Source organism: Oncorhynchus keta, chromosome 23, assembly GCF_023373465.1.
Source record: "Oncorhynchus keta strain PuntledgeMale-10-30-2019 chromosome 23, Oket_V2, whole genome shotgun sequence".
NCBI classification, from domain to species: domain Eukaryota; kingdom Metazoa; phylum Chordata; class Actinopteri; order Salmoniformes; family Salmonidae; genus Oncorhynchus; species Oncorhynchus keta.
In genome coordinates, this window is record NC_068443.1 from 24,452,020 (window position 1) to 24,464,858 (window position 12,839).

The 12,839-nt window shown below is 41.7% G+C and overlaps 1 protein-coding gene across 3 annotated transcripts in view; it reads left to right on the top strand.

Moving 5' to 3' along the window:
* The window catches only part of LOC118402529 (dipeptidyl aminopeptidase-like protein 6), a 163,806-nt gene that overhangs the window by 97,666 nt on the left and 53,301 nt on the right, over window positions 1–12,839 (top strand). The window contains exon 1 of one of the 3 annotated variants that reach the window (XM_052476902.1): window positions 34–197. The exons of the other annotated variants lie outside the window; for them this stretch is intronic. Coding sequence (XP_052332862.1) covers window positions 150–197 — 48 coding nt within the window. The 5' untranslated portion in view covers window positions 34–149. Of the gene's footprint in view, window positions 1–33; window positions 198–12,839 lie in introns of those variants that run through there. 3 annotated transcript variants of the gene reach the window in all.

Below are 12,839 nucleotides of genomic sequence, written 5' to 3' on the forward strand. Positions count from 1 at the left end.
CTCTCTCTCTCCCTCTCTTCTCTCTCTCGCTCTCTCTCTGCATTGAAATGTAAAGCACGGTACGGTTCGCAGCACTCCGCACCTGTCTGTTCAGGACTGTCTGTTCAGGACTTGACAGCTGTGATCTCTACGCTGTGTAGTTAGTTATCATGACTACTCCCAAGGAGCCAAATGCGACTCAAAAGCAAGAAGAGCAGGTATGGAATGTTTTACTAGTGTATTGGTTATTCATAAATCGTAGACAAATATGTTAATAAACTATTTAAAATACATTTTAAGAAACTGCACCGTTTATTCAAGACATGGTCAGGATAATCTACAGATGTTTTCTGACAGTGAGGGCTGGGTCTGATCCTTTTCTCTGCTCACTGACAGACATTTTATAGCTTAATAGATGTATTTATTTCACCTAACAATAGCGAATATCTTGTCATGCAGACATCGGGAGCTTCTGTCTTTACAGTTCACATTTGAGTCATTTAGCAGATTCTCTTATCCACAGCAACTTGCAGTAGTGAGTGCATACATGTTTTTCTCTTTTCTCACAGTAGTCTGCATGTTGAGTTGTATACAATGCCATGAGAATAATTACTGAAGCTTTTCTCATTTCTGTAAAAAAAAAAAGGGCAAAAAAGAAACACAATCTTACCCAACCTGATGTTAATATGTTGCTGGTCATTGATGTCAATGTTCACTTTTAAGACATGCAACATCCTCATCAGTTAACATTTGCATGGACCATTGTAGACAAATGAGATATTTATGTATAACTTGAGGGTTTCTGTTGGTGGTGGGTGAGTAAGGGCCGTGGCTCATGGCGGAGTCATTGTGTATAACTTTGGAACTTCTGTTTGAATAGTTGATGGGTTTTTAATGTCAAAAATATGAGTGAGCATCCTGTATACTTGTCAAGATCAATAAAGAACCATCCTTGATTTGTTGCTTATAGACAACAGGATATCAGTGTGAAAATGCTTCAAGACCCATGGCAATCGCTCTCTGTGACCTTAAAGACCGTCTTGCAAGTTAAATTTGGTTAAATTCTTCTAATTAAAATGTAATATACAGCCCTTGTAGATGGCAATGCAATATACATTTATTTGTTTCTTCCATTTTCCCACCTGGGCTGCTAGAAAAGAAATGTGTGTGACGCATATGCACTAGTAAGCAACACCCCCTCAAGTGCATGACGAAGCCTGTGATTTTGCCTATTTGTTCAGGTGAAGACCGTGCAGACGGCTCTGGCTAGCTAGCAGTGATTCTGATTTAGGTTTTAAGACAAGACCTCTGGGTAGTTTTGAACGGATATTTCCGTAATGTGTCGGCGCTGATGTTCCTGGATGGCCACACGTGTGCTGAGTAGGTTCAGCAGAAAATCTCATTAACACAATCACATTTCAGTATGGGTGTTTGATTGATGAAGGGATGAAATTCTGTCTGTCTGCCTGGAGATTAGTCTACAGTACATACGTCTCCAATTTCCCATCAGATAGTGTTTAATTGAACTTATTTTCAATATTCTTGTGAGTTTCTGTATCGTAGACTTAACCAGAGGTGACATAATACCTGAACTAAATAAGTGTTTGACACAAACGCTTTCTCTGTAGTTGCCGGAATGCAAATTGGAAGTCAAAGGAACATCTTGCCAATAGTCTTTGTGCTGGATCCTTCAAAGATCAGCCAGTGTGGGGAGTCTCCAGATGTACTGTATCTATCTCTTCAGCGGTTGTGCCCAACACTCGCTGAACATTCCGGTTATCAAGACTCAAGAGAAAGGTCAAAGTCTGTTGTCAGGGTGCTAGTTTTCTCCTGTTCTAATGAATACTCCAGGCTTGCTGGCTATTTGCATTCTCAACTGGAATATTCAGCAAGCTTAAAAAGGATTAGACCTTACAAATAAATAATAGGCTATTTAGTATTTATTAGGATCCTCATTAGCTGCTGCCAAGGCAGGATTAAAACAATTACATCAAAACACAACAGCCTACATAATAAATAAAACAATACATCATACAAAACATTATTACTATATTAAACTACAACACTACAATACTACAATATTGCTGTGTGTGTGGAGAGCGTGCGTGTGTGTGTATATGTGCATGTATCCGTGTTCTACCGTGAGGTTTTATGTTTTTTTAAATTTGATTTTACTGCTCACTTGAGTTACTTGATGTGGAAGAGAGTTCCATGTGATCATGGCTGTATGTAGTACGGCTGCATGCGTTTTCCAGCATCTGTTCTGGATATAGGAACTGTGAAGAGACCGCTTGTGGCATGTCTTGTGGGGTATGTATGGGTGTCTGAGCTGTGTGTTAGCTGTTTGAACAGACAGTTCGGTGCATTCAACATGTCAATACCTCTCACAAAGACAAGTAGTGATGCAGTCAATCTCTACTTTGAGCCAGTATTAAAGGCCAGCGGTGCTGCTCTGTTCTGGGACAACTGTAATTTACCCATGTCCTTAGTGGCACTTGACCATATAACTGGGTAGTAGTCCAAGTGTGATCAAACAAGGGCCTGTAGGACTTCAGAGCAGTGCTTTATCACAGAAAGACCTCTCCCCATCTTAGCTTCCTTTGCATCAATATGTTTTGACCATGTCAGTTTACAATCTAGGGTTACACCAAGCAGTTTAGTCTACTCTAGCTGCTCGATTGCCAGATTATTCATTACAAGATTTACTTGAGGTTTCAGGGTTAGCAAATGATTTGTCCCAAATACAATGCTTTTCGCTGTTGATTATATTTAGGACTAGCTTATTACTTGCCACCCATTCTAAAACTGTCTGCAGCTCTTTGTTTATTGAACTCCATAGATGTCTCTTTGTTCAGCTAGATAACATTGCTGTCCTTTTCTGTTCTTTCTCTCGTAACTTCTTCAAACTCTGTAAGGTCTGAAATCTGGATGGTACTGTACATTTGAATCATTAAAAGGCAGTGGATGGGGTAAGGGTGCTAGACTAGAGACACATCTCAATTCTTCACTGGCTAGCCATATCAGCTCTGTGCTGCACAGCTAACCGCCAATATTCCCATGAATCCTAAATAGTAGCTAGCTAGTTAACACTGGTGCTAGGTGCATTTTTGTTTCTGAAATCATATCAGAGAATGACACACACACACACAGAGATAAATGTGTGTGTGCAGTGTCTTAGCCCTTTCTACTGCCAAACATACAGTTGCTATTCTCATCTCATCGTACCTTTGCAGATGCAGAGGCATAGAGCGTATTTATACCTCCCACTCACTCTCCTCTGAAACCATGCTACCTTGTCTTCAAACAACTCCCTCTCTTGTTTTTGGATGGAAATATTGGTAATTATTGTGTTGTGTCGCAGAAATCATTCTTACAATATGATATTGTCCTGGTCTATGCCAGACTTCTATGGTGAAGTTAGCTAACCTTTAGCCAAAATATGATAGCTGCCTGTCTGTGCCTTCTATCTGTTGGCCTGTGCAGGTGGCTGGGCAAGGATAACCTTCTCAATACAGTGCATTCGGAAAGTCTTCAGACTCATTGACTTTTCCCACATTTTGTTATGTTACAGCCTTATTCTAAAATGGATAAAAAAATACATCAATCACCATCAATCTAAACACAATATCCCATAATGACAAAGCAAAAACAGGTATTTAGAAACACAGTGGCCCCCATCATTCTTAAATGGAAGAAGTTTGGAACCACCAAGACTCTTGCTAGAGCTGACTGCCCGGCCAAACTGAGCAATCGGTGGAGGAGGGCCTTGGTCAGGGAGGTGACCAAGAACACGATGGTCACTCTGACAGAGCTCCAGAGTACCTCTGTGGAGATGGGAGAACCTTCCAGAGGGACAAACATCTCTGCAGCATTCTACCAATCAGGCCTTTATGGTAGAGTGGCCAGACGGAAGCCACTCCTCAGTAAAAGGCACATGACAGCCCACTTGGAGTTTTCCAAAAGTCACCTAAATGACTCTCAGACCATGAGAAACAAGATTATCTGGTCTGATGAATTCAATATTGAACTCTTGGCCTGAATGCCAAGCATCACGTCTGGAGGAAACCATGTCCTTGAGTGGCCCAGCCAAAGCCCAGACTTGAACCCGATCGAACATCTCTGGAGAGATCTGAAAATAGCTGTGCAGCAACGCTCCCCATCCAACCTGTCAGAGCTTGAGAGTATCTGAAAAGAAGAATGGGAGAAACTCTCCAAATACATGTGTGCCAAGCTTGTAGCATCATACCGAAGAAGACTCTAGGCTGTAATCGCTGCCAAAGGTGCTTCAACAAAGTAAGTAAAGTGTCTGAAAACTTATGTAAATGTGATATTTCATTTTTTTATTTGTAATAAATTAGAGAGAAAAAAATTGACAACCCTGTTTTTGTTTGTCATTATGGGGTATTGTGTAGATTGATGAGGGAGGAAAAACAATTTCATCCATTTTAGACTAAGCTTGTAACCTAACAAAATAATGATTTATTGTAAGGTGTCCTTTTTAGAACCTGATTATAATCCAGCTGAGCCCTTATGTTGCCCTAAAGTGGCTCAGAACCACTCCTCAGGTTTACTGTTCATTAATTGTACCCTCAAGTTCTGTCCCATACACTCCTAAGCTTTTGATGATCAACTTCCTGCCATATATCAATCTGTTTTGATGTTGGGAAGAATGCAGTCTTGTCTGACAGTTTTCACAGGGGCTTTCATTTGAAAAATAATAGTATATGAAGTTAGCGAGGTAAAGTTATCCCTGAAGATACAATGTAGCGCTGCTGCCTCCCCTTGAAGCTGGAGTCAGTAATGGTGAAACTGCCACGTCCGTTTGCGATATTTCAACAAAGAAATTACTTCAATGTTACGCCTTGGTCATTGTATTTTGTGTTTTCGTTATATGTTTGGTCAGTCCAGGGTGTGACATGGGTTTATATGTTGTGGTTCGTATTGTGGTTTTTGTATTATTGGGATTACGGCTGAGTAGGGGTGTTGCATAGGCTTGGCTGCCTGAGGCGGTTCTCAATCAGAGTCAGGTGATTCTCGTTGTCTCTGATTGGGAACCGTATTTAGGTAGCCTGGGTTTCGCTGTGTATTTCGTGGGTGATTGTTCCTGTCTCTGTGTAGTTTCACCAGACAGGCTGTAATAAGTTTCACGTTCCGTTTGTTGTTTTCGTATTTGTATAGTTATTTCATGTATCGCTTTTTTTCCTTCATTAAAGACATGAGTAACCACCACGCTGCATTTCGGTCCGACTCTCTTTCTACAAACGAAGAACGACGTTACATTCAAACAATATTATTTGTTCCATTGAAATCGTTGCACATCATTGCATGCGGAATAGAACAGCTGAATGTCTTTTTTTACACATTTTTGAATGCTCCTCCCGTTTCATAAACAAAACAATAACAGATGTACTGGGGCCAACCGCAGTACTGTTTGTTTCCTCTAATGTGGATTCCAGATTTAACGTTTCCAGTACACTTTGAAGAGTCACTCATCTTTCTCTTCACAAAGGTCATTATTGTCATGTTAGATTTTCAATCACGTTAAAATGTGTAGTAGATAAAAGATGTATTCATGTTCGGTCCCAAACAATTAAAGATCTGCTCCAAAAAGACCAAACAACAAATTGATGCGTACACTGAGTAAACAAAACATTTAGAATACCTGCTCTTTCCATGACATAGACTGACCAGGTGAATACAGGTGAAAGCTATGATCCCTTAATTGATGTCTCTTGTTAAATCCACTTCAATCAGTGTGGCTGAAGGGTAGGAGACAGGTTTAAGAAATATTTTTATTCCATGAGACAGTTGAGACATGGATTGTGTATGCGTGCCATTCAGAGGGTGAATGGGCAAGATAATATTTAAGTGCTTTTGAACAGGGTATGTTAGTAGGTGTCACATGTACCGGTTTGTGTCAAGAACTGCAGCTCTGCTGTTTTTTTTCATGCTCAACAGTTTCCTGTGTGTATCAAGAATGGTCCACCACCCAAAGGACATCCAGCCAACTTGGCACAACTGTGGGAAGCATTGGAGTCAACATGGGCCATGATCTCTGAGGAACACTTTCGACACCTTTTAGAGTCCATGCCCTGACAAATTGAGTCTGTTCTGAGGGCAAAAGGGGTGGTGCAACTCAATATTAGGAAGATGTTCCTAATGTTTGGCGTAGTGTAGCCTAGTGTAGCTCCGAAGAAAAGCCCAAATGTCAGTATTCTCCTTATTCTTTACAATTCACTGACCCTGTCTGACTCTTTAGATGATTTAAACTACCTTTTAGTCCAGTTGAAGTTCTTGAGACGACATTCTGGTGTTATCAGTGGTACTCAGTGGTGTTATCAGTGGCACTCAGTGCTGTTACCAGTGGCACTCAGTGCTGTTACCAGTGGCACTCAGTGCTGTTACCAGTGGCACTCAGTGCTGTTACCAGTGGCACTCAGTGCTGTTACCAGTGGCACTCAGTGCTGTTACCAGTGGCACTCAGTGCTGTTACCAGTGGCACTCAGCGCTGTTACCAGTGGCACTCAGTGCTGTTACCAGTGGCACTCAGTGGTGTTACCAGTGGCGCTCAGTGGTGTTATCAGTGGCGCTCAGTGGTGTTATCAGTGGCGCTCAGTGGTGTTACCAGTGGCGCTCAGTGGTGTTACCAGTGGCCTCACTTTTAAGCCGCAAGATTTCTCTTTCTAAAGCTTTACCTTTTATTATCTGATAAGACTATAATGTGCGTGTGCCCTCCAAAACGTGTTCATTGTTACCTCTTCTCAAGTACATCAAGGCCTTATAACATCTTTATCCCCCAACGCTCATTGAGAGGTGTGTTGCGTCCTACACATTTGCAAAGATGAATTACCCAGAGGATTAATTTATTGATCTTGATTATTATACATTCCATAGAGAGCATGGTAGATTCCTCTCTGTCTACATAGCAATAAGCTTTTAGAAAGTTCATCCAGCAAATACACTTTCAGTTATGCCCAAACAGCCAAGCTGTGTATCACATAGTTACCTCTGAGTAAACGTTGCCCCCCTTAACATACATCTTTAACCTCACCCTAGAATGTAATTACATCACTAAGTTGTGGAAATCAGCATTTGTCCTACCTCAATTTAAAAGGAGGCGATCCCACACTATTGAATAACTATTGGCCCATATCTAAATAGTCTGTTCTGGCAAAGGTATTGAAGTCCCTAGTCAATAAGCAGCTTAAGGTCTAGCTTCAGGAAAATAATATTGTGAGTGGTATGCAATCAGATTTCAGGTTTAGCCGCAAAACTGTCACATCAACTTTGAAGTTTTTGAATGATATTCACTATGCTTTGGATAAGAAACTACATTTTATATCTGTATTCATAGACTTGCCAAAGGCGTTTGACACTGTGGTCGGTACTCTCTTGGTGCAGAGATTGGAGTGTATTCAGATTACTGTTCATGCTCTAGAGTGGTTTGTGAACTACCTGTCATATTGAACCCAGTGTGTTAAGGCAGGTGGTTGTATGTCGGACATTGTAGAGTTGTGCTCGGGTGTGCCTCAAGGATACATTTTAGGTCCCCTTCTATTTATTCTCTATGGGAGACTATTGAGACAGATTATTTTCATGTAGATGACACTGTTCTCTATTCAGCTGGCAGCAATTTGACTTCAACTTTTTGAAAAGAATCAAACAGCTTTTAACGTCGTTTAACAGAATTTGTATGATTTAATCTTGTTCAGAATTCCTCTATTTTCCAATACTAAACACTCTGAAAACCATGTAATTACCTTGGAAGGACATTCAATAGAGAAAGTCAAAACGTCCAAATATCTGGGAATTTGTTTCAAATTCTACACTGAAGGCTCTTGACTCTGTATCTTACAGCCCTTCATTTTGTCACCAATCAGAGATGTCTAACTCTCCATTGTGATCTCTATAGTGCTCTCTGGTGGACATTACTAGCAACACGCAGGCTCAAGCACTGTTAGATTCTTATTTATAAGGCCATTTTAGGAAAACTGCCATTTTGTCTATCCTCTGTTCTAGCTCAAAACACGTTCAAGTTCAGATCTCAATCTTGGGTTATGCTAACAGTCCCAAAAATGTTTACAGAGCACAGATAAAGGTAATTTCATTATTCAGCCCACAGAATTCCCTCCAAGCCAACCCAAAACTCTAGAACCTGGTGTTCAAAGTTCAAGGGACAAATAGATGAACAGGTTGTTTGGGCATGTAGTTGTTTCTAATTGTCACCCAATGTTATTGGTTTGCATTGCCTTATGTAAGAAATCATGTTCAGTGGTGGAAAAAGTACCTTGATAGAAAATGACTCAAGTAAAAATGAAAGTCACCCAGTAAAATACTACTTGATTAAAAGTATTTGGTTTTAAATATAATTATCAAAAAGTAAATCAAAAAGTAAATGTAATTGCTAAAATATACTTAAGTATCAAAGTAAAAATCATATATTCCTTATATTAAGCAAACCTGAAGGCACCATTTTCTTGTTTTGTTTTTATTGACGGATAGCCAGGGTCACACGCCAACACTCAGACATAAAGTGTAGTGAGTCTGCCAGATCAGAGGTAGTAGGGATGAATAGGGATGTTCTTTTGATAGAATACCTTGCAAAAGTGTTCATCCCCCTTGGCATTTTAACCTATTTTGTTGCATTACAACCTGTAATGTAAATGGATTTTTATTTGGATTTTATGTAATGGACATACACAAAATAGTCCAAATTGGTGAAGTGAAATGAAAAATAGAAAAAAAAGAAAAGTGGTGTGTGCATATGTATTCACCCCCTTTGCAATGAAGCCCCTAAATAAGATCTGGTGCAACCAATTACCTTCAGAAGTCACATATTTAGAGTGCACACAGGTAGACTTTATTTAACAGCTACTTCAAGCAGAAGTTTGCATCCTGTAGCTCCAACTCCAAAAAGTTTTGGGACACCATGTGATATCCATGGAGAACAAGAGCACCTCCTCCCAGCTGCCCACTGCACTGAGGCTAGGAAACACTGTCACCACCAATAAATCCATGATTATCGAAAACTTCAATAAGCATTTCTCAACGGCTGGCCATGCCTTCCGCCTGGCTACCCCAACCTCGGCCAACAGCTCCGCCCCCCCCGCAGCTCCTCGCCCAAGCCTCTCCAGGTTCTCCTTTACCCAAATCCAGATAGCAGATGTTCTGAAAGAGCTGCAAAACCTGGACCCGTGCAAATCAGCTGGGCTTGACAATCTGGACCCTCTATTTCTGAAACTATCCGCCGCCATTGTCGCAACTCATATTACCAGCCTGTTCAACCTCTCTTTCATATCGTCTGAGATCCCCAAGGATTGGAAAGCTGCCACAGTCATCCCCCTCTTCAAACACCCTGGACCCAAACTGTTACAGACCTATATTCATCCTGCCCTGCCTATCTAAGGTCTTCGAAAGCCAAGTCAACAAACAGGTCACTGACCATCTCGAATCCCACCGTACCTTCTCCGCTGTGCAATCTGGTTTCCGAGCCGGTCACGGGTGCACCTCAGCCACACTCAAGGTACTAAACGATATCATAACCGCTATCGATAAGAGACAGTACTGTGCAGCCGTCTTCATCGACCTTGCCAAGGCCTTCGACTCTGTCAATCACCATATTCTTATCGGCAGACTCAGTAGCCTCGGTTTTTCGGATGACTGCCTTGCCTGGTTCACCAATTACTTTGCAGACAGAGTTCAGTGTGTCAAATCGGAGGGCATGCTGTCCGGTCCTCTGGCAGTCTCTATGGGGGTGCCACAGGGTTCAATACTCGGGCCGACTCTTTTCTCTGTATATATCAATGATGTTGCTCTTGCTGCGGGCGATTCCCTGATCCACCTCTACGCAGACGACACCATTCTATATACTTTCGGCCCGTCATTGGACACTGCTATCTAACCTCCAAACGAGCTTCAATGCCATACAACACTCCTTCCGTGGCCTCCAACTGCTCTTAAACGCTAGTAAAACCAAATGCATGCTTTTCAACCGATCGCTGCCTGCACCCGCATGCCCGACTAGCATCACCACCCTGGATGGTTCCGACCTTGAATATGTGGACATCTATAAGTACCTAGGTGTCTGACTAGACTGCAAACTCTCCTTCCAGACTCATATCAAACATCTCCAATCGAAAATCAAATCAAGAGTCGGCTTTCTATTCCGCAACAAAGCCTCCTTCGCTGACGCCGCCAAGCTTACCCTAGTAAAACTGACTATCCTACCGATCCTCGACTTCGGCGATGTCATCTACAAAATGGCTTCCAACACTCTACTCAACAAACTGGATGCAGTCTATCACAGTGCCATCCGTTTTGTCACTAAAGCACCTTATACCACCCACCACTGCGACTTGTATGCTCTAGTCGGCTGGCCCTCGCTACATATTCGTCGCCAGACCCACTGGCTCCAGGTCATCTACAAGTCCATGCTAGGTAAAGCTCCGCCTTATCTCAGTTCACTGGTCACGATGGCAACACCCATCCGTAGCACGTGCTCCAGCAGGTGTATCTCACTGATCACTGAAGTGCCTTTAGCACTTCAAAGTATTTTTTATTAAGTACTTTACACAACTGAACGTGTTTTACTTCACACGTACCACACACATGCTTGCACGCACACACACAGACATCCACTGTTAGTTTGCTGTTGTATTTGTGCTGTTGCCAGTGTCTTCTGTCTGTTGTTCGTCTTGTTTTTTTGTGTTTTTTTTTGGGGGGGGGGGGTCTTCATTGTAAATAACAGTATGTTCTTAATTGACTTGCCTGGTTAAATAAAGGTAAAACAAAATATTTAAATCATAATATAGATAATTGTATCAGGGGCTTTCTCTGGGGTGTTGAGTTCTGCAATTGGAAATTCATTCAAACAGTTGAATATACATAAACTTTCTCTTTCGTCTTGTCGCCTTGAGCGTTTCTGCTTCTTGAACTGCTCTGAAAATAATGCGTTTCCGAAAAGACTCATGATTAAATCTATGTTTCTGTGTGTTCAGGAAGTGTTTTTCAGTTGTTCAGTCATTGAGAAGTGACACATAAGAGGTTGATGTTTGTGTTATAGTTCTTGCAGTCAGTGCATGGTCCTTGGTGGCACAGCTGTGGAAAGATAGAGATGAACTTTATTGCATTGAGGTTGAGTTCACTTTTCTGTCAATAACACATGCTGAAAGACCTCCTGCAGTCAGTCTTATAGACAACACACAGTCTGTCCCTTTGTGCTCAATGTCAGATATCAATTTACTGATGGTAACTGAAGAGGAGGTAGGAAGGCACGCATGCAGGCACACACTGACACACACACGCACGCATGTACGCATGCGCACAGGCACGCACACACACACACAGGCACGCACACACACACACACTCACTCAAAAGAAGAAAGCGAAGGACTAATTTGTGTCTTTTTGTATTTGTTTTGTTTCTGATTACTTTTCTGTGTGGCATTGTCAGTGATGGATTCTTAGTCTACACGTATGAATTGTCAGTAGTCTCACCATTTGTCCATGGCAAGGTATTTTAGGAGGTTACCACAGTGTTCACTGTAGCAAAACAGAACGTTCTCTAGGTGTAGCTCATGAGAGAACATGGGTATGATATAGAAAAAAAGAAGGGAAGTGCTGCTAGGGTAAACAATACTAGGTATTTGTAGATAGAAGATGCGCTTTTGTAAAAGGGGTGAATTGGTCATCAGAAAGAATGGAGGACCAAGGCACTCTTCATGTGTCTTTGTACTCAATGACGAGTGCCATGCAGCCGAAACGTATCAGAGTTATGTTCCATTGAACATGCTATACAAATGAAGTGCCTTGGTCCTCCTTTCTTTCTGATAGAGAAAACAATAAATCACAGACAGGAGTAGAGGCTGAGGTATAAATAATTTAATCGATTTTGTCTGGATTCTAAAAGAGGACAACACAATGCACTTGTTTTATTCTTGTGTATTTCACCATTGTATTTCAACACAGTGAAAGGACACTTGTATGAGTCATTTCAGTGAACTCCGCTCAACTGATCAACACCAAGTTGTGAGGATTTCTGAATTTCTGGAGTTTAGGCTATGTGTACCTTCACTTTTTTGAAGTTATCAAACATGTTTTTAGTACAGTACTCTATATTGTATGGGAAGGGTACACCTTGATTTGTAGGCCTACCCATCTTTCAACATAAATATTATACGCTCCAATCAGAATTGACCTCTTTATCATAATGTCCACAGCAGGTATTTGATTCAAAGAGCAGTTGGTGCCCATTGTCCTCAGACAATAGACTTAATTGGCCCTATTCAGACCTTGATTGACTGCAGGAGGACAGAAGCGTTCAAGTTTTTCAGAATGGAGCAGCGGACGGTGCTGGTGGCCCACTGAATAGCCTCAGACAGATGCACTAGCTTATCTTTCTCTCTGCATTGTTGGAAAAGAACCCGTAAGTAAGCATTTCACTGTTAGTCTACACCTGTGGTATACAAGCATGTGACAGATAACGTTTGATTTGATATGTAAACTCAATACCCTGCTGGGCTGGCATGCATTCTTAATCTCACTATGACTTATTGATGATGGCGTTTCATGGGAGAAGTTTACCCCCACTCACAGGGAAGGGCTTGACCCCTCTCAGGCCATCGCTATGGCTATGTGATAGTTGAGTGATATATCATGTGACAGGTGTCAGAAGACTACCAGACTAACCTGTCTGGAACTGCAAGGTCACCTGTTCAAGTGTTTACGCCTGTGTTTCAGAATCATGACTTCAAGTCTCTCCACTCTCCAATCATTTTCTTCAACCCCATATGTATCTGTTCCCTATCCACCTGTCAGAGATACAGTACCCCCACTCTGCTTCTGCCCCTCTGACTTCCAAG